At 49.2% G+C, this 21,479-nt stretch overlaps 1 protein-coding gene across 1 annotated transcript in view; it reads left to right on the top strand.

Annotated features, from left to right (window-relative positions):
- The window catches only part of LOC149912231 (rho GTPase-activating protein 32-like), a 30,800-nt gene extending 16,416 nt beyond the window's left edge, over positions 1–14,384 (top strand). The window contains exons 3-7 of the mRNA XM_090130955.1: positions 9,663–9,785; positions 9,967–10,044; positions 13,191–13,369; positions 13,545–13,690; positions 13,873–14,384. Coding sequence (XP_089987081.1) covers positions 9,663–9,785; positions 9,967–10,044; positions 13,191–13,369; positions 13,545–13,690; positions 13,873–14,300 — 954 coding nt within the window. The 3' untranslated portion in view covers positions 14,301–14,384. The remainder of the gene's footprint in view (positions 1–9,662; positions 9,786–9,966; positions 10,045–13,190; positions 13,370–13,544; positions 13,691–13,872) is intronic.
- The last annotated feature ends 7,095 nt before the right edge of the window (positions 14,385–21,479 follow it).

Below are 21,479 nucleotides of genomic sequence, written 5' to 3'. Positions count from 1 at the left end.
ATCCTGACAGTGCTTCCTACAATCAGCTGGAATTGAAACAACATCCCCCACATCTCTTTTTTGAACTTATTCATGCATGAATAATAATAATGAGAATTTTTCTGTGAATCTTATTTCTGCATGGAAACGATCAGATAACCGGAGCTTTTTCCTCTAAAACAACCCAGCGAATTTGCATTGCTTATCTATGTACGCAAAATGTTTTTGCCATTCATCTCAAATATCAATACATCTGGCAAAATAAGATAGAAAAAGTATTTACAGACATTTTTGGACATAGATTACTTCTGGTCAAGTGGGAAAGAATCCCTAAGCTGCAATCATGAAATTCTTTTATCAGTTTCTCTGATTTAGCCAGTGTTACCAAGAGGGAAATAAGACACAGGCTTTTGATAGCAGCTGCCAATTTAAGAATGATAATAACTTTTATTATTCTTGGCTAAGATCAAAGTCCCGCATTTCAGGATTATCTCCAGCTCATCAAGTATAATTAACAGTTTTGGATAGCCACATTATTGTATAGCAATATTGTCTTCCTGCAAGGAATTTCATTGTTTTGACACGTGCCACAGGTTGTTAATAGATTGCCTGATTACCATTTATTTTTTTTATTGGCTTATGATGACCACAGAAAATTATACAGCAGCACCATAAAAACTTTAAATCCTATCCCATGTATCTGCACTCATACGAAAATCATATTGGAAAGCATTGGTGAAACTAAGATTACAAAATAAAGCAGAGGACAATTTCAGTGAAAGCCTGCAGTTTTACAGCTCTGCCCATTTCAAACCCCTGAAGACATCCACGGGTTTCCTGCTGTGGGACACAGGCACTCACCTGCAGCTCAGCACTGCCTGCTCATGCCTGCGCACACCTTCAGGCTGGAACCAAGGAAATCCTCAGCAAAGACATCAGTACACTTTTGTTAGGATGACTTTCCTAAAGAAGCATCAAATATTTCTTCACGAGAAATACTGCAAGTCCCTTTGACACTAGCCCTTATTTTAAATGTTTAGATTTGTGCTTCATTCAGGCGTGCTGTCACTCACAAAAAGATTTTTATTCTTTTGTTTTTCATTCTGAGGAACAGAGTGATTTCTGCCTTGTTTACTGACTGTAGGCACAGCAATACTCTTTCACCTTCAGGGAAACAGCAAATCCATCTCTTTCACACCCTACTTCTATCAAGCTCATTCACCTTACAAGGTATTTATTGCAAGCAGCTCTTCCAAAAATGGAGATTAACAGAACCTGCAACCCAGGACACCTCAGTAAGCCAGTACTTTTCATCTCCTGAAGGGGTAGGTAGACACAGAGCTGGAACATCTTTTCCAGAGCTGTGTGATGCTGTCTCATCTGTGTTCCTTTACTGTTGACTCAGTGTCACTTCTTATCTAACCTGGTTGCATCCCAGGATTTCTGGTGCCAAAAATAAACTGACAGCTTTCATCACTAGTTAAAAGGAAACTGCAATAGGAAAAGCAATTTTTCTGATTTCTCTGTTGATCAAAGATGCTTCCTGCAAGCCTGATGCGGTAGAAACAATATCAGCTTTAGAATGACAGTCATTAGAGCAGAATCCTTTCACTGATGAAATCCCACAGTCCTGATTCATACAACACTGACACTGGAGGACACAGTAGTTTAGATGAGAGCGCATTAAAAATGACTAAGTTAAGGTCTCAGAAATAGCAAAGAGTGACAAGTATGAAAAAAAGAGGTTGCAGAAACTGCTTCAGTTTGGCACTCTGGCATAAAGTATGACAACACACAACCTGCCTGTGCAGTTCCAGAAGCAGAAGAAAGCCGTCAACCAAGACTTGTTCTCATCTGCTCTGAAAGTCCACTGGGACAAGGCCACTTTTCTCTGACGTGCTTCCAGAAGTATCACTTCTGAGCACTGTGCCAGGGAGTTACAAGATCCTGTTTGTGTGTACAGAGGAGAAAAAGACGTCTGTCTGGAAACAGACTTGGTGAAGGAGAAGCAGCATTTCCAGAGTACTTCAGAAAGAACTGAGCACTGCCCCAAGAGCTTCAGAGCGGCAGGCTGTCACAGTGTGCCAACCAGCTCAGCTGTGAGTTGGCACTGAAGCTGCACCACAGGGAGAACAAAGCCCCCTGTGCACCCTTGGAGAGCCAAGGGTTGGAGATTCATGAACCTTGAGCTCCTTTCCAACCCGGGCCATGCTGTGATTCTGGGATTCTCACCTTTGCCTCATCTGGCAGAGGGAGGCAGCTCTTTCTGTTGTCTCCCTCTGGCTGTCAGGTCACCAGGGCCAGTGTCACACAGGGAACTGCAAACACTGTGTGTGCTGTGCCCTGCCCATGGCAGCACAGAGGCAGCTGCCAGCAGCTGATGCCCACAAGGACAGCCAGCCTGGACTTCCTTTGATTCCTTCCCTTTGGATCAGCGTCCTTCAGGAAGGCGGAACATCTCTCCAGCTGAGCAGCAGAGGACAGCAGGGCTTCGTTGTCTGGGCATGTTCTCTTCTGGCCCTCTGGCCCTCACAGACACAGGAGGAGGACACAGAGGCTGCTGTAACACAGCCAGCCCTGCCTCTCAGGTCAGCTCTCAGGCCATCCTCTCTCCCCTCAGCAGCAGCTCACTGTTCTGCACTCCTCTGGCCTGGGCTGGCAGAGGTGTGCAGCAGTTCTGCTGATCTCCCAGTGCTGGCCATGTCTGCAGTGCCTGTGTGAAAGACACAGGAAGCTGCCAGCATTGCACTGCTCTGCTGTGCCCCTGCCATCACCGAGTTTGCTGTCAGCAGCTGCTGCTACACGTCCATTCAGGCACAGGCCTTTCCTTCCTGGCCCTCTTTCCCCCCTCTCTCCTCTGCTCTCTCTCGTGCTCCCCTTTGGCCTGGGCTGGCTGAGCAGTGCAGGCCTTGTTGTTGCTCCCTGGGCCAACTACGTCACGGTTCCCCGTGACTCTGCCAGCTGCTCTGACACAGCGACTGCGTCCTCAGTGTGGATTCCAGAATGCGACAGACGTCCAGAGAAGACTTCCAGGGCTGATTGGAACATGCTGCCATCAAGAACTGCCATGGCTCAGGCCCCCTGGGAATCTGCTCACAGCGAAAGCTGCTGTCACTCTGTGTGGGCACAGCCTTGTCTGTGTAGGCCTGCTCACACTGCAGCCCCTGTCTGCACCAGAACCGTGCCGATCCACCTTCTCTTGGCCTCCTTGCCTGCATGGAAAAGGGCAGCTTGGGCTGAAGTCCCTCAACTTTCAGATGGCCGAGTGAAGTCTCTGAGCCCTGGTGACCCACGCAGCTCTTCAGCCTGCTGACCTGCTCTGCTGGGGCTGTCTTAAAAGGCAGAGGGCACGTTATCCTAATGTCCCCACATCCATCCCTCTTAGCATACTGTAGGCCAGTTCCTAAAAGGACACCTGCACAATCTCTCTGAATGTTAATCGACACGTAGTTGGTCTGTGCACTGCAGAAATTGCACCTAGGTTTTCAGTGGTGATTAGCTATGTGTTTAGTCAGAGGTGCAATGGTTCTAATGGTGAGAGAAAGACATTCCCAGTTGTCATCAGGTGGAACACACTTCAGACTGGAATCCTCAAGCAGACTGCAGTCAAGCTTTCTTAATTACTCGTTGTTGTTATCAATTCAGACCCATCTCTTAATTCCTGCTTGAATGAACATTCTGTAATAATCTGCTGAGACAGTGCAAGGCTTGACAATGAGACTATACTTTATGAAAGCAGCACTTTTTACTTCCTTTACAAGTTCTTATCTGAATGCTAAATACAACATCAATTCACTTCTCACTGGGTTGAACGTTTTAAATATTTGGTAAACATAATGGTTCTAATTCTGACATTTAATATGAAAATATTAAAACTCCTTGTAAGTACTTTTTTGTTAGAATGCCAGATGCTAAAGGGATGAAGTGGCACAAGAAAGCAAAATGTCTCTGCTGATGTCAGGAAGGACTGTAAGGATGGAAAGGCTGGTGTTTGCCATGGGCAGGGAAACACATCTGGTTTTCTTGTTCCCTTTGTCTTTGAGTGCCAGAAAAATAGAGGAGAGCGTGCCCTCACCTTGGACCCCTCCTGCCCTCTGCTGCTGAGATGGAGAAATGTCCCACCTCCTACAAGGACATCAGGACAAAGGTAAGTAATCAAAATATTTCCAGGCTGGCTGTACTTGTGGGCATCTGTTGCTGGAAAATGTAATGGCAGTAAACTGCCTAGATAATGACAGAATGAGGGTGACAATAGAATGGTACATAATCACAGTGCAATGAAAAAAGTATGCAGGGTGCAGGAAGGGAGGTGTGGACATTCTGAGTTGCAACTCTTTATTTGCTCCAGAAAGCTCAATCAGATTGGAAGATTGAAGGAAATATTTGAGTGTTTTTTTAATTTGACTGGATGAAAGATGCATGTGGCAAATTGAATAACTGAGTGGTAAAGGGACATAGATACCTCACTGTTTCATGGAACCTTTCAATTAAGCATCTGAGCACTGTGTACAGGACTTGGGAATATAAGTATTAGAGGATGATGGAATATCTGTATTTGGAAGGGACCTCGAGGATCATGTATTCCACCTCCTGGTTCCACACCGGACCTCCTATGGGTCAAGCCCTGTGTCTGAGAGCATTGTGCAAATGCTCTTTGGCCTTTGTCAGCTCAGTGCCAAACCACTGCCCTGGGGAGCCAGTGCCAAATTCCATGTATCTAGTTCATCCTACAGAATGATGCCAAGAACAGTTATAGAGATCGACTTACAAACAAAATTCTTGTCTTGAATTAATGGTACACTCACCATTTAAAAAATAAAAAAAAAAAAAGAAAAAAAAAAATCAAAGCCACATTCTTACGCTGGCATTTTACAGTATTGTCAGATTTTTGTAATTCTGTTTTGTCGTATAAGATTCTCTCATCATGAAATAATGACCAAATTCTCTTTTCAGATCTAAACATACAAATGCTAAAGGCAGCAGTGCTGTTCAAGAGTACATTACCAGCTCAAACACTGCTTTGGCTATAAAACTGAAGGCAGTAAGGAATTTTATCAAGGAGTTAGAAGAAAACATGTAAGTGTAGATTTAAAAGCAACCTGTATTGTTACTTAGAGTTTGATATAGTGTAATCCAATGCACAGTACTTGTAACGTGTGTTTTACAGAATGCTTTGCAATGTAGGCATCTGTTAAGATAAATGCTGCAAGTTCTAATATGTCCATGACCTTTTCAAACTGTTCCTTACTCCTACACATCACTACGAGTAGTTCTTCTGTCAGGAAGGATCACATGAGTAATTAACCTGTGACCTTAAGTTTGGAATTAAATGCATACAGTGGAAGTAAGAGCTGTAGGTTATTTTGCTCTTTCAGTGCTGAACAGCCGAGGTGTTTTGTTTTGGAGGGTGGATGGTGATGGGACAAGTGGGGAATGGCTTTAAACTGAGACGGGGGGTGTTGAGGTTTAGGTTGGATGTGAGGAGGAAGTTTTTCAGCCAGAGGGTGGTGAGGCACTGGAACAGGTTGCCCAGGGAGGCTGTGGATGCCCCATCCCTGCAGGCATCCAAGGCCAGGCTGGATGTGGCTCTGGGCAGCCTGGGCTGCTGGTTGGCAGGTTAGAAAGCCCACAGGACTTTATTGCAGCCCTGGGTGCAGGGGGATCACTGCTCCTAGCATGCACACAGAAGAGCTGGAGCACACAGGTGATGTCCATTCCACTTGTGAACATTCCTGCAATTGCAGAGAGCGTGCGCCTGTTCCAATCACTGCTGCACAGATTAAAAACTGATTGCAGATGAGCTGTTTTGGTATGGGGTTCTTGCCAACGGTCTGCAGTGGCTGTGTGATTCCTCGGGGAGTTGCTCTCCAGCCCAAAGGTCATGTCCTAAGTCGACCAGATCCCGTTTGTGTCCAGAAATGGCTGACAACAGATCAGCTGCTGGTCAAGTTTCTAACATCACACTGGCCTTGCTCCAGTGTCTGTGTCATCAGCCCCAGCACATACGGTGCACCTCTTCAAGGCTTTGGAACACTGAGACTCTGCACTTGGGCTCCTGACATCCTGCTGCACCAAGAGGTTATTCTAGCTTTGGTATCTTGCAACTTTGTATATAACTACATCACTGTAATCATAAATGTCTAGGAGCATGGAGATGGAGAAATCAATCTTCCTGTAATTCTCTGTACTGTACCCCCATGGTTGTCAATACCTAATGCAATTGATAAATTGAAAGCTGTCCCTAACAAAAACATCTAAATTTGTAATTGAAATCACACTAAGGATCAAGAAATCCAAATGCTTCTAGCATAACCACGATTATAGGCAGTGTTCAGACAAGCTCTTACAGGAAAACCATGAACACAAGGCTAAAGAGAGACTAAGTGATGCACTCTGCAGGAATACTCAGGGAAGTCTTCACAGTGCAGGAGTCTGATCTGATTACAGATGCTGTGCTTTAAGTACCCCTTATCATATCTTTTTTTTCACTGTTGTGCTGGGGTTGGACTCAGTGATCTCTGCAGGCTGGAGATGCTGTTTGCTAATGGAAGATGGAAGATGGAGAGAGGAAAAGCAAGTCCAAGGCATGCTGTGCATAGCCACCACATGGCATCTGCACCATTTCCCCCTGCACAAAGGAGGAGCAGCTCACAAGCTTGGCCTGGGTCAGGGAAGGGAGCAGACAAACATCTGGACCGACCCCAAACGAGCTGGTTCTGCAGGTTGGGTGTCTTCTGCTGCTTGTCTCACATCCTGCTGCTCAGCGGTAGATTTGTTCCTGCTCAGTGCTAACAGGAAACTCACACAGCATTTCTGTTTCAGCTGTGCCAACGCTTTGATCCCTTGCTGCTTGGATGGGGCGTTTGAAGAAGGATGCCTGTGCTGATGTCCAGCCAGGCTTTGCGGATGAGTCTCCACACCAGGGTCCGTCTGACAGGACTGAGGGTTGGGGATCCAGCCAGGTCGAGTCCAGTGTGCTTTGCTCTTGTTCTTAGTGCTTGTTTTTGCTCAGGAGGGCAGGAGGTGAACCTCGTGAACCCATGCCTGCAGACGGGGTTTGCAGAGAAAGAGGTCCTGCAGGCCTTGTGTGACAGCCACGGAGCTGCAGCGAGGCTGCATCAGTGTAAAACACCAGAGATCCACGGAGGTGTGAAGGGGAGCTGTGGGCTGCAGTCACGCAGGAAGGGATGTGCATGCTCGGGGTTTGGTTGTTGTGTGTGTGTTAAGTGACTGTGATACCACTGCTGGGTCAGTGTGAGTGTACGGAACAAGTGTGACAGCCTTTTTGATGGAGCCCTGTGAAAGGAGTCCTATGGACTTGAGATCCAACTATCAGCCTGTGGGCATCATTTAGGAGTTGGGGTAGGGGATGAGGTAAGGGAAGTTGGGCTGAGAAAGGGATAAAGCAGTCTGGCAGTAGTTCTGTGTTTCTCCCATCTCCTGCTTTATTTCCTTCCAGGTGAAATAGATGGGTGCTGCAACATGCCCTTGAATGTAGCAAAACCCACTCTAGTGTGGATTTGACATGGGCCCAGCACTGCAAGGTACGCTGCTGGGAGGAAGCGTCCATCTGGCTGAGGGCAGGAAGGCCCTCCAGAGGGATGCACTGAGGCCAGTTGTGCGAGGCTCAACAAGAGCAAGCGCCAGGTCCTGCGCTTTGGTCATGACGACCCCGTGCCAGCTTCTCCAGGATTTGGCTGGGGTAGAATTCCAAGCAGCCCCTGATTCCAGAACGTTGGGCTGGGCTGTTGGAATCTTCTGCCCTTGTGACTGGTCTTGCCTCCCCACCCTGTCCGTCGTGGTGGAGCAGCCTGGTGGCCCTCAGTGATGTCATAAGGGCTAGAATGAGGGGAGGAGCAGTGCGTGCTGCGTCCCTTCATTGGAGCGCTGGAGCTCTGACTGAGCAGCTCGCTTGTTGCACTTGTGCACCGACTGCGTCCCTTTGTCTTCACACCGTCCTGTGCAGCACCTTGTAGGTAAGCTGAGACAGTGTGGGAGAGACGGGGGGACAGTGAGTGCTGAGAACTGCTGGCTGGCGGAGCTCATAGGATCACATTATCTCCATCAGCAGAGGGGTGGCCATGAGGGACAGGGAGGTGATCGTCCCCCCCTGCTCTGCTCTTGTGAGGCCCCAGCTGCAGTACAGTGTCCAGAAAGACAGGGAGCTGTTGGAGAGGGTCCAGAGGCGAGCCACAGAGATGATCAGGGGACTGGAGCACCTCCCCTGCAAAGACAGGCTGAGGGAGCTGGGCTTGTTCAGCCTGGAGAAAAGAAGGCAGTGGGGTGACCTCATGGCAGCCTTCAGTACCTAAAGGGAGCCTAAAAAGAGGAGGGGAATCAACTCTTTGAAAGGGTAGATAACAGCAGGACAAGGGGAAATGGTTTTAAGTTGAAAACTTAAGTTTTTAAGTTGAGGGAGGGCAGATTTTGGTTTTTCCCTCATAGTCTTTGCTAAACCGTGGAAGCAAACTGACCTGCTCTTTCTCTCTCCTCTCTCCACCCTCTGCCTGCTTCCTTGCTGCAGCTTTTGCTCGTGGAAGATCAGAGCAAAGTGACAAGGAACGGCTGCGGATTCGTGAGATTTCTCTCCCTCGTTCTGATCTCTTGCCAGGTACCTGCCATGCTTTGTCCCCCCACATGCTTTAGCAGCCCGTGACGCCCCATGTTTAGTAACACAGCCTCATCCAGCTTTGATGGGACGCTGGTCACGTGTGGGTTTTCTCCACGTGCTCTGCAGCTCAGCCCTCAGAAGGATGCTGTCTGTGGTGCTGTGACCAGCTGGTCTACAGGAAACCAATCCCTTAGGCAAAGAGTCCCAGCCCCAGCTTGTGCAGAGCTGCACAGCATCACCAGGGACACCAGCAGGCGTGCTTGGGCTGTGTGAGTGTGCCCGACAGCTGTAGGGAGCACAGCAGAGATGTGAACAGAGAAGATAAAAGTGTGTTTCTTTTCAGTTCCAGCTTGTCACACCTACGCTGATGGCTGTGGCGTGCAGCGAGATCAGCTGTGGGCCTGACCTGGCATGGGCAGAGGTAGAGTATGAAGCTCTGATTGGTCTTTGTTCCCTGACTGCAGCCAGCAGAGTGAGCCGCAGATGTGCTCTCCTGCTTTCCAAGAGAGCTCCTCTGTGGCAAGACAGCAGTGCAAGTGTGGCAAGTTTATAAAAGTACCAGAGCCATCTCGGCTGTTGTGTTTGTCCTCTACTGACTTTTCCCTTGAAATGGCTGCAGAAACAACAATCATTCTCTGCTCTGTTTGGCCTCGCTGTTTGTTGGACTGCTCAAGAGAGCTGCTTGGTGCTTGCAATGGCACTGTTTGCACCTTGTAACTGCAGCCGTAGCTTTGGTTTCCCTCTTCACGGTCTCCTAGCATCTGAAACAGCCAGCCTTCCTGCACAAAGAGCGCAGGAAAGGTGGGGGCAAAATGGACAAGGCCACCTGTCTGCGTCAGTGCCATTGCTGATTAGTCTGGGTGGGGAGAGATGCATCTTTGCATTGCCTGGCGTGTGCCTGCTGCACACCAGGGAGAGAAACAGCCGTTATTAGACTTGCAGTTCCTTCTGAAGTGCCCACGATAAGGACCGAGTGCATTTCCTGCAGCTTTCTCTGCAGATGTGCTCCTCACCTTGAAGTCCTCCTTGTTGGTTCCCAGCTCCTCACCGTGGCCTGTGCTCTCTGTTTCAGGCTGAGAACAAGGGGAAGCCCCTGCTGGACCATGAGGTGGCACCTGTGAATGTTCCAGCTGTTGCTGCTGCCCATGCTATTAAGAGATACGTTGCCCAGGCAGCGGATGAACTCTCCTTTGAGGTAAGCAGTTCAAGGCGTTCCTTGTTGTTCAATTTTACAGTGGCAAATGCCTTCAGAGCTGCACTGGTGCAAGTGCTCTCATGCTCGGCGATGTTTGGCAGTGCAGAAGAATGCAGTCATTTGAGCTGTGCTTTCCTCCCAGCCGTGCTGAAGCTGGGATTGACGCTGCAATCTCTTGCAGGTGGGAGACATCGTGTGTGTCATCGACATGCCACCAAAGGAGCTGACCCCCTGGTGGAGAGGCAAGCTCGGCTTCCAGGTAGGCACAAGCTTCAGACTGGAGAGTGCAACTTCAGTAAAGGCAGGAATCTCAGCTTAGAGCTGCTCTGCCTGCTCAGGATGCCTAAAGGACATAAACAGTTTCCCTGTGTCGGTATCAGAGGACCTTGCCTTTGGCTGCAAATGTTGAAAAATTATTACCTTTATGCTTTGAACTATGGCCATTTTCTGCTGGATAGTCTTATGGAACGTCAGGCAAGCACGTTCCGAGGGAAATGTTATGTGGCTTTTGGTTTAACAGTTCAGACCTGAGAAGTGCTGCATGCAATAGTTGGCTTCTCTTCTTGTTACAGGTTGGATTTTTCCCAGGGGAGTGTGTGGAACTGATTAATAAGAACATTCCTGAGGCACTCATCAACTCAGTGCCAAAGCCAGGTAGGGATGTTACATTTGATGGTGTGGGGAAGCAAAATGAAGTCTTTTTGGGGGTGCGTTCCATGTTTAGTACCTCCTTTATCCATGCCACATTGTCCTCTGGGTTGATGATTCTTCATGCACACCATGGGGCAGAGATTTGGCCCAATCCTCCTGTGTTTATGATTGGACTTGAGGAAAGTATAGAATCTTCATAGAATGGCTTGGGATGGAAGGGACCTCAGGGATCATCATGCTCCAACCCTCCTGCCTCAGGATGGTCTCCCAGCCCCCACATTTAATGTGAGACTAGATCAGGCTGCCCAGGGCCCCATCCAACCTGGCCTTGGGCTCCTCCAGAGATGGGGAAAATCCCTTTTTGTATGTACTGGTTGGTAATGTTCTTCCCGTTCTGACGTGCTCTGTAGAATGTGCTGTGCTCGGCCTCGTCCAACGGAGCCAGACCTGAAATGACCTGGTTTCTTCCTTTTGTTGTGCAGTGCCCAAGAAACGCAGCAAGATCCTCACCTTCCTTCGTTCCTTGGTGAAGGCCCGCCCAAAGAAACCGACCGAGCGGGAGGTGGAGAAGGAAAGGGTGTTTGGCGGTGACCTGGGAGAGCATCTTCTCCACTCCGGTCGTGATGGTAAGGAGCTGCCCATTCCTGAGATCTTCCTCTGCTGGGCATCTAAAGAAGATGAAAGGGAGCTCATATCTAGCAGGGGGCAGGCTGATAGCAGTGGAGACACGTGTAATGGGAGTTGATGGCTGAAGGATCAAGTGAGGCGGATGCTCCTAAGAGACAAGCACATCTGTATTTGCTTCAGCCAAGCCTGGCAGGGCTTAGTGGATGGTATGTGATGTGTGCTGCACAGCCTGCAGCACGATTGAATCAGGAGCTCCACTGACGGCTGGCACGTGTTCTTCAGTCCCCCAGGTCCTCCAGAGCTGCGCTGAGTTCATTGAGCAGCACGGCGTGGTGCAGGGGATATACCGCCTGTCCGGCGTCGCGTCCAACATCCAGAGACTGCGGTAAGAGTGCTGCGACTGACACAGCCTGAGTGCATCTGGTGTGGCTTTGGGCTTGCCTTCCTCTCGCTCAACCGGGTTTGCGTCCCTCTCTCCAGGCAGGAATTTGAGTCGGAGCAGATTCCAGAGCTCACCGTCCGCGACATTCACAGCGTGAGCTCCCTCTGCAAGATGTACTTCAGGGAGCTCCCGAACCCTCTGCTCACCCACCAGCTGTACGGCAAGTTCTCGGTAAGCACAAGGCCACGTCTTTCATTTCCCTCTTCCTGGGCCTCTTGGCAGATGGCTGCAGCAGTGCCCCAGCTCGGAGGCCCTTTTGCTGTCAGCCCCACGAGGTTTACTCGCAGTGGTGTACTAGCCTGATTGGTGTCTCGCTCCCTTTCTGCACTACTCCAGGATGCTGTTGGTGCCGCTACAGAGGAGGAGCGGCTGCTCAGAATGCAGGACGTCATCCAGCAGCTGCCCGCTCCTCACTACAGGTCAGTGCTGCCCTCAGCCTGCTGAGCTCAGCCCTGCTGCATTGCAGAGGGCAACGATGCGGTTCCAGCCTTTGTCTTTCTGAATTGCAGCACGGCATGCTCGTTGGTGCTGAACGTTTGCCTCTCTTGTTTTCCAGGACTCTGGAGTATCTGATGAGACACTTGGCGTGTCTGGCTGGGAGCTCCACCATCACAAACATGCATGCCAAGAACCTAGCCATTGTGTGGGCTCCAAACCTCTTAAGGTAAACTTCTGGTTCTGTTTCAACACAACGCTTACATCTGTTCTCCATTAAAAAAAAAAACAGTGCTCCCTTTTTCTCCATCAAACGTGCTCTTCTCCTGTAAAATCTGTGGCTGACAGAAGAGCAGGAGCCTGAGCTGTTCTCCATCCCCACGGGCACAATGTCTAGGTGACAATTTCTGCAGTCTTGTTGAGATGGGACTGACGTGTCCTTGATCATCCAGGGGAATTTCTGCAGTGGCATCACTGATTGCCCACTGCGGAAGTCTCCAGAGCCTCAGCTGACAGCTTTTGGCTGCAACAATTCAGACTCGGGGAAACGGTCTTGGAGAAATGACTTCTAAAATCTGCCTTTTCTACAGATCACAGCAGAACGAGTCTGCCTGCGCCAGCGGAAGAGCTGCCTGCATGGAGCTGCAGACGCAGTCGGATGTGGTGGAATTCATCATCAACCACACAGACGTCCTCTTCGGCTCCAAATCCGGAGCAGACATTGCAGATGCAGCAGGTGAGTGTCTTCCTCCATTAGCTTGATCTTGACCTGACACCTTGACCAAATGCAGGCCTTCTCCAGGATGTTTGAGATACTCTTTTACCATCAAGGGGACAGCAGACCTCTGGACTTCCATTAGGGTATGGCATCCTGTTGCTGGATGCTGAGAATGTCCAAGCCCAAACTTCACAAGGAGGAAACCGTCATTATTATGGTTTGCACGCAGGAAAAGCTTGATGCAAGTGTGGCAGCGAAGCTTTCTCAGTTCCCTGCCCCCATTTCCTTGGGTTTTTCCTTGCCTATTTTGATACAGTAAGCTGCTCATAATGATGACCGTGTCCTTTGCCATAAACACACCTCTTCCCACATGGTTATTTTGGGCTCCTCTTCTTCCAGTGGCTCGGATAAGCAAGCCTGAGAAAAATACAGCACCTCCCCCAGAACGGTGGTGGCTGTGCTGCTGCTTTCTGATCCTCGCTCTTACCTGTGGTTTTCCCTGACAGGGCACAATTCTCTCCCAGGGCCCAAGTCTGTGGGGGTTTCTTCTGCTGCCACAAAGCTGCTCAGCCTGGAGGAGGCACAGGCACAGAGGCGAGGCCACAGCACCTCTTCTGTGGTAACAGAGAGCAGCAGGGACATTGAAGTGGAAGAAAGCCCTGCAGCTGGGCAGGGCAAATTCCACACCGTCGTTGACTTTCCATCTGACAGGTAAAGAGGACTTTCTTTTCCAGCACCTAGCATCATTGTTTGGGTGGGTTTTTGTGTTTTCCTGCAGAAACCAGGCAGTGCTAGGAACAAGCAACTGCTGCCAAGAGCTCAGTGCTGCTCTTCCCTCACCCTGCACCACGCACGACTCACAGCATTGGCTGTTTTCTCTCTCCAGACAAAATCCACCCAGCAAGACTGAGGAATCACCAGCTAGCAGTTGGTGTTGCTGCTTCAGCTTCAGGAAGCCATCCTCTGGCAGCAAACGCCAACTGCAGCGCAATGCCAGGCAGCCCTCAGAAACAGCAGTGGTAGTCCTGGCAGGTAAGGGTGCAAATGCAGCTTCCAAATCCCTGCTTTTCAGGAACATACAATTCAAGCTTGCTCTGCACATGTATCTCTTTCTAGCGTTCAATCCCGTGCCTAAATCTTCACCCCTGATCAAGAACCACTGTCGTAATTCAGCTTGTGAAAGTTTGACACTAACCCCTGTGTATCCTTTCTAGGTGAATCGAGCCCTTGCCAAGCCATAAGATCCAGGGCAAGTAGCGAGGATGCTCTGTGTGCTTCCATCAGTGGAGAGCTCTTAGGAAGCACAAATTGCTGCAGTTCTAATAGCAGCCTTCCATCTGACATCAGTAATGGAGAGAAGGAGCTCATCGAAGTCCATGCTCTCATTACACCTGGCTCTGCTGAAGTTGCTGACCTGAGCCTCCCAGACACCACAGTCACAAGTGTGGATTTTAACCCAGAGTCTGTGCAGTGCAGCCCATCTGAAGCACAGTGTGAGTGCCCCGACAGCAGCACCTCCATGCAGGAGCAGGTCAGCGTCAGTGAGGAGGAGCAGAGCCTCTTGCAGGGGGACTTTCAATCAGGCCTCCAGTCCCAGGCACCGGACAGCAGCACTGAGAGCTCTGAGCCACTCTCTCCATGACAAGACAGGATGAGTCCCATCTTCACCGTGGACCTCTCACACCCTCCTGTCCTTTATATAATAATAAAAGCACACTCGTGCTCAATCAACGCCTTGACTGCCTCCAGAGTCTTCATTCACACGGACTGGGATGAATGCAGCACACAGCAAGGCACCCCAGCTTGCAATGCTGTGGCTGTGGGGTGCATGCAGCTCAGCTCCGGGTTTGTTCCTGTTTTGTCTGGCTTTGGGATGTCTGCAGGGGGAGCTCTGCTACCATTTGGCATGGTAGCAAATAATCTCTCGCATCCTGGATGCTGCTCATGATACTCCCAAGCTTCCTGGCTGTGGCTTTGTGATGCTTTTCAGGGCCTTCTGATGCATTTTGATGCCTTGGATGTTGCTTAACACCTCCCTCCTCCCATCATGTCCTTTCCTGGCTCCCATCTACGAACTGGCCCTGCAGATCATCTCCAGACCTGTCATCAGCACACTGCGGCAGGAGAAGCTCCCCCTGGCCAACGTCAGGCAGTACTGCTTGGTCTGCAGCTCAGTGGCCATTTCCCTTTTAGGCGGCTCCTGCAGAAGAATCAAGCAGCAGAACCTTTTGCTCACCCTGCACCACACAAATGCTGCAAAAGCAGAAACAACCTGGGAATCTCTGGTTTGCAAGACTTCACAGACACTTATTGACTGTGTCTGATGGTTCCCTCCCATCCTTGATTTCCTTCTCCCCTTCTCCTCGTCTGATCCCACTGCTGAGCCATGATCAAGCTGCCCAGTGTGGCAGAGCATCGTGCAGAGCCGTGCTGGCACCTCCTCCCCTTCCTCTCCTGCAGCTCAGCGTGCAACCTGAGCAAGTTTTTTTCTGAGAAAGTGACCAGCTCTTTTCCATCCCTTTGCCCCTACAAACAGTTGTCCAGAGCATCTCGTCCAAGAATTCCTGGAACAGCCTGCAGCTGGCTCTCCTGAAGTTCAGGCTCCTGCCTTTGCTTCCTGCCAGGCCCGCATTCCTTGAGATCACCAACTCAAGGAGGGCATGGTCACTGCAGCCCTGACCGCCTCCTGTCGTAACCCCTGGTGTGCACCATGTCCAGCAATGCTTCCCTTCTGCTTGCTGTGCCCAATGCCTGCACCACAGAGTGATTCTCACTGCACTCCAGGAGTCTGTCAGATTGCTTGCAGCCAGCCATGCTGATTTCCCAGACTGACTGGAATCCCCCATCAGGATGAGAGTCAGTGAGTGCGATGCTTCTGCTGGCTGCAGTAAGCAGCTCCCACCAACAGGCTCTCTTTCCAGGCGGCTGTAGCAGACCCTCACCTCCAGAAGCCCAGCACTGCTGCACTTCCTAATTTTACCCACAAGTTCACAACCTGCTCATGGCTCTTCTTAGTTCTTTGCACTCAACTTCTCATCATAGAGGGCAAATCCCTTGCCTTCCAGAATTCCATAGTATCAATTGTGTCTGCTAATGTCAGGATTTTTTTTCTTTCTTTTCTTTTTCCATTTTCTAGGTAGGAAAATGAATTTCTGAGCCAGGAGAAGCAGAAGTGAAACAGTCTTCCTGGCACTGCTCAGGTTGCAGGAGTTGCCAAGTGCTCCTCAGGTAATGTGTGCTGAAGAGCTGACCTTGGTGGCAGGGGCTGTGGCTGCATTTTGTGCCTGTCATGCGGGAATCCAAGAAAGCCTATTCAGAGCAGGAGCTGCAGAGCGAGATAAACATCACGAGAAGGTAAGGCTGAGAAGCAAGGACACCTCCAGAAAGAAGAGAAAAACTGAGTCAAGTGAGCTGCGTGACGGCCGTGTGATGCTGACCATGATTGGAGGAAGAGCGCATGGCTGGGAATGACTGATGGCTCTGGTTGGATGGGTGCCTGTGTGCACAGAGGTAAGGAGTGTTTGTGGGATGTTTTGCTGGCATCTAACGGCTGTAAGGGGAAGTCAAGAAAGAAAACTTGTGAATGCATAGAAGGGATGTTAAATCTGGAACAGACTGTTTGGATCATTCACAGCTGAGTCCAGATTGCCACACTGTCAGAACCTGGGGCCTAGGATTTTCCTTTAAGAGTGCCAACTGCTCATTTTAAATGATAAAAAGTAACATTGATAGAAGCTTCCCTCCTTGCATTAGAATAAGGCATTGATATTTGATGTTTCTGTCTTTCCATTCCTTTAGCAGCCTGGGTGTTGATGCAGCTGCATGCATCTGCTGCCCTCCCCTTCTGTTTTGTGTAAAAGAACAGTAAAATATGCAATCAGTGTGAGATCTTTCTGAAGTATTTTACTTTATTTGCCCCTAGGCTGCAATGGCTGGGAAATGGCAGTGTCACCCAGGAGCCCACACGGCGACCTGATGTCTCATTGTTGGGGTCTATTGGAAACCACCACGATGACAAAAGAATGCCTGGGATTCCTCCGGCCCAAATGCCAAACCTTGCACTTGGCTGTGCTGAACCTCATGAGGTTCACCCAGGCCCACCTCTCAAGTCTGCTGAGCTCAAACAGATGTCATTTTTCTCGTGTCCTTCCATTCCGAGTCCATCTGTTCCCCAAAGCAAAAGAATTTGGAGGGAACCACCGACAGTTATGTGAGCGATTTCAGCGTCTATTTCTGATCATGGCAACAACTTCAGAGGTCACACTTAATTTACGGTGCCCGTTGTAATTCTGACCAAGGCTGCAGTTGCAGCTGACTTCCCAAGGCTGCAAGACGTGGTGGTGACACAGCCTTGTGCTTCTGCATTGGTGCTCATCCCACGTTTCCTTTCTCTGTCTCGCAGGTCAGCTCCTGCTGGAAGCAGATGGTATCCCAGTGTGAATGAAGGTCAGTGCAGGAGCAGCTGCTGATGGGAGGAAGGAAGTCCATGCTGAAGAGCTCTGAAGCATCTGCAGGTATGGTTCTGGAGGAGGCAGCAGTGATGTCGGAGGGCTCCCAGCAGGAAGCTGTCTCATCCAAATGCTTGCTGAGTGGTTGGAAGGGAGCTTTCTGCATGACAGCAGCACCAGTTGCTTGCTTCAAATGCTGCAAAGACAAGGATTAGCAGGAGTTCCAGTATCTACAGTATCATCACGAATCACGATAGGATTACAATGTGTCCTCATACAAACGCAGCCATTTCTCTCTGAGTCCAAAGGCTGTCCGGAAAGCATCTTTGAGGTCTCTCACACCAAACCACTGCTGTCCGTGTGGGATCTGACTCATTAGGGTACAGGGGTTAGGAACCACAGGCTGTCTTTTGAGAACGGGTTCAGTCATTTCCTTACATCTTGCACCAGCCGATACGTGCCGTCTGCCTTCCGTGCCCACAGGATTGGGGTGTTATAAGGCCACAGACAAGGTTCCAGAAGACATCCTTAACCAGTGTCTGTGTTACAGCTTTTAGACCCACTCTCCCTTCTAAGGCTATGGGATATTGTTGCTGTTTCACAGCTCCACTCCCTCCTTGGGCAGTTCTTTGTAAGGGAAAATTGTGAGTCCACCCTGATTTCCTTCCCCTGCCCACAGCTTTGGATTCATTTCTTCTTCATCACAGCTGTTAACACATTCATTGACACCTGACATCTGTTTCACAGACTTGCAGCTGTAATCCTCATTTAACTGTTAAATCTCTCCCCCATAAATCGGTCCCTGCTTCAGGCACAGAGAACAATTGCCCTGCAACTATTTTATCTTTCCATTTTAGTTCTGTGGTCTCCAAGAGTGGAGCTGTCACTTCTGATCCCTAAGCCCCAGAGCCACATCCAGATACACGTCTGGTACCTCTGAACTAGCTAATGCTGTAGGATGGAATGTTGTTTCTGCACTGGCTATCAAATGTGGGATTGCTCTGAAGCAGTACAGCACCATGTGTTTTGTAATTTGCCCTTACAAACAGTTTGAAAAAGTAGAAAGACTTTATTAGTATTAGTAAAAAGAAGTTATTTCATAACATATTTTAGAAATACAGTTGTTCAATCATGTGATCAATTCTCACTCACAGAACCGTAATAGTTACAAATTGCATGGGTATAGCATTAAGGACCAGAAAGCATGTTGTAAGGCCATTCTGTTTGGATAGGAGAAGCTCAGCAAAAGAAAAACAGACTCCAAAGAAGCCAGGGCCTCCACACAAGGCCGAATTGACTCACTCTGTGGGCAGGTTGGGATGCAACAGGCAGACATCAAGAGACTCCCCTCTGTCCTCCTTCCAAACTTCTCTCTATTCAGGCATGAGCAGCTGTCCAGAAATAGTGGCCAAGTGTTGATAAGCAGCTGTCAGACGTTCAATAATTAGCAGTATACCTGCTGAGCTAGCAACAATTGGTGTTTAGCCAGTCACACACACACACACAGAAAAGCCCGGGTTGGAAGGGACCTCAAGGATCAGGAATCTCCAACTCCCTGCCACAGGCAGGGCCACCAACCTCTGTAGCACTGCACATATGCAAATTGCTGGATAGAAACAGCAGTGTGGGAAAAAAGTGTATGCTGTGGATGCAAAGGGTGAATCAGAATGGCTTAACAGCTGTCCCACAAGGAAAAGCAATCCCTTACCTGCTGTGCCATGCTCATGGCAGCAGCAATGCAGATGCCAGCAGCTGATGCCCACAAGGACAGCCAGCCTGGACTTATTTTCATTACATATCTTTGTCCTGATGTCCTTCTAGAAGCTGGAACATTTCTCCATCTGATCAGAAGAGGGCAGGAGAGTTCCAAGTTGCAGGCACACTCTGCTCTTTTTCTGACACACAAAGAGAAAATGAAAACCAGATGTGTTTCCCTGCCCATGGCAAACACCAGCCTTTCCATCCTTACAGTCCTTCCTGACATCAGCACTAATTGAAACAACATCCCACTCACCTTTGCCATGTCTGGCAGAGGTTGCAGCTCTTTCTATTGCATCCCTCTAGCTTTCAAGTCAAGAGCTCCTGTGTCACACAAGGAAAAGCAATCTTTTACCTGCTTTGCCATGCTCATGGCAGAAGCAATGCAGATGCCTGCAGCTGATGCCCACAAGGACAGCCAGCCTGGACTTATTTTCATTAGATATCTTTGTCCTGATGTCCTTCTAGAAGCTGGAACATCTCTCCATCGCAGCAGAAGAGGGCAGGAGGGGTCCAAGGTGAGGGCACACTCTGCTCTTTATCTGGCACTCAAAGAGAAAGAGAAAATTAAAACCAGATGTGTTTCCCAGCCCATGGCAAACACCAGCCTTTCCATCCTTACAGTCTTCCTGTCATCAGCACTAATTGAAACAACATCCCACTCACCTTTGACATGTCTGGCAGAGGTTGCAGCTCTTTCTATTGCATCCCTCTAGCTTTCAAGTCAAGAGCTCCTGTGTCACACAAGGAAAAGCAATCTTTTACCCGCTGTGCCATGCTCTTGGCAGCAGCAATGCAGATGCCAGCAGCTGATGCCCACAACGAGAGCCAGCCTGGACTTATTTTCATTACATATCTTTGTCCTGATGTTTTTCTAGAAGCTGGAACATTTCTCCATCTCAGCAGAAGAGGCCAGGAGGGGTCCAAGGTGAGGGCACACTCTCCCCTGTTTATCTGGCACTAAAAGAGAAAGAAAAAATGAAAATAGATGTTTTTCCCAACCCATGGCAAACACCAGCCTTTCCATCCTTACAGTACTTCCTGACATCATCAGCAACTGAAACAACATCCCACTCACCTTTGCCATGTCTGGCAGAGGTTGCAGCTCTTTCTATTGCATCCCTCTAGCTTTCAAGTCAAGAGCTCCTGTGTCACACAGGGAAAAGCAATCTTTCACCTGCTGTGCCATGCTCATGGCAGCAGCAATGCAGATGCCAGCAGCTGATGCCCACAAGGACAGCCAGCCTGGACTTATTTTCATTACATATCTTTGTCCTGATGACCTTCTAGAAGCTTGGACATTTCTCCCTCTGAGCAGCAGAGGGCAGGAGGGGTCCAAGGTGAGGGCACACTCTGCTCTTTGTCTGGCACACAAAGAGAAAGAGAAAATGAAAACCAGATGTGTTTCCCTGCCCATGGGAAACACCAGACTTTCCATCCTTACAGTCCTTCCTGACATCAGCAGCAACTGAAACAACATCCCACTCACCTTTGCCATGTCTGGCAGAGGTTGCAGCTCTTTCTATTGCATCCCTCTAGCTTTCAAGTCAAGAGCTCCTGTGTCACACAAGGAAAAGCAATCTTTTACCTGCTGTGCCATGCTCATGGCAGCAGCAGTGCAGATGCCAGCAGCTGATGCCCCAAAGGGAAGCCAGCCTGGACTTATTTTCATTACATATCTTTGTCCTGATGTCCTTCTAGAAGCTGGAACATCTCTCTATCTCAGCAGAAGAGGGCAGGAGGGTTCCAAGGTGAGGGCACACTCTGCTCTTTATCTGGCACTCAAAGTGAAAGAGAAAATGAAAACAAGATGTGTTTCCCAGCTCATGGGAAACACCAGCCTTTCCATCCTTACAGTCCTTCCTGACATCAGCAGCAATGGAAACAACATCCCACTCACCTTTGCCATGTCTGGCAGAGGTTGCAGATCTTTCTATTGCTTACCTCTAGCTTTCAAGTCAAGAGCTCCTGTGTCACACAAGGAAAAGCAATCTTTTACCTGCCTTGCCATGCTCTTGGCAGCAGCAATGCAGATGCCAGCAGCTGATGCCCACAAGGACAGCCAGCCTGGACTTACTTTCATTACATATCTTTGTCCTGATGTCCTTCTAGAAGCTGGAACATTTCTCCCTCTGAGCAGAAGAGGGCAGGATGGGTCCAAGGTGAGGGCACACTCTGCTCTTTATCTGGCACTCAAAGTGAAAGAGAAAATGAAAACAAGATGTGTTTTCCAGCCCATGGCAAACACCAGCCTTTCCATCCTTACAGTCTTCCTGACATCAGCAGCAACTGAAACAACATCCCACTCAAGTTAGCCATGTCTGGCAGAAGTTGCAGCTCTTTCTATTGCATTCCTCTAGCTTTCAAGTCAAGGGCTCCTGTGTCACACAAGGAAAAGCAATCTTTTACCTGCTGTGCCATGCTCATGGCAGCAGCAATGCAGATGCCAGCAGCTGATGCCCACAAGGACAGCCAGCCTGGACTTATTTTCATTACATATCTTTGTCCTGATGTCCTTCTAGAAGCTGGGACATTTCTCCCAATGAGCAGAAGAGGGCAGGATGGGTCCAAGGTGAGGGCACACTCTCCTCTTTTTCTGGCATACAAAGAGAAAA

Source organism: Phasianus colchicus, chromosome Z, assembly GCF_987193195.1.
Source record: "Phasianus colchicus chromosome Z, bPhaCol1.hap1.1, whole genome shotgun sequence".
Taxonomy (NCBI): domain Eukaryota; kingdom Metazoa; phylum Chordata; class Aves; order Galliformes; family Phasianidae; genus Phasianus; species Phasianus colchicus.
This window is presented reverse-complemented; position numbering and strand designations above follow the sequence as displayed.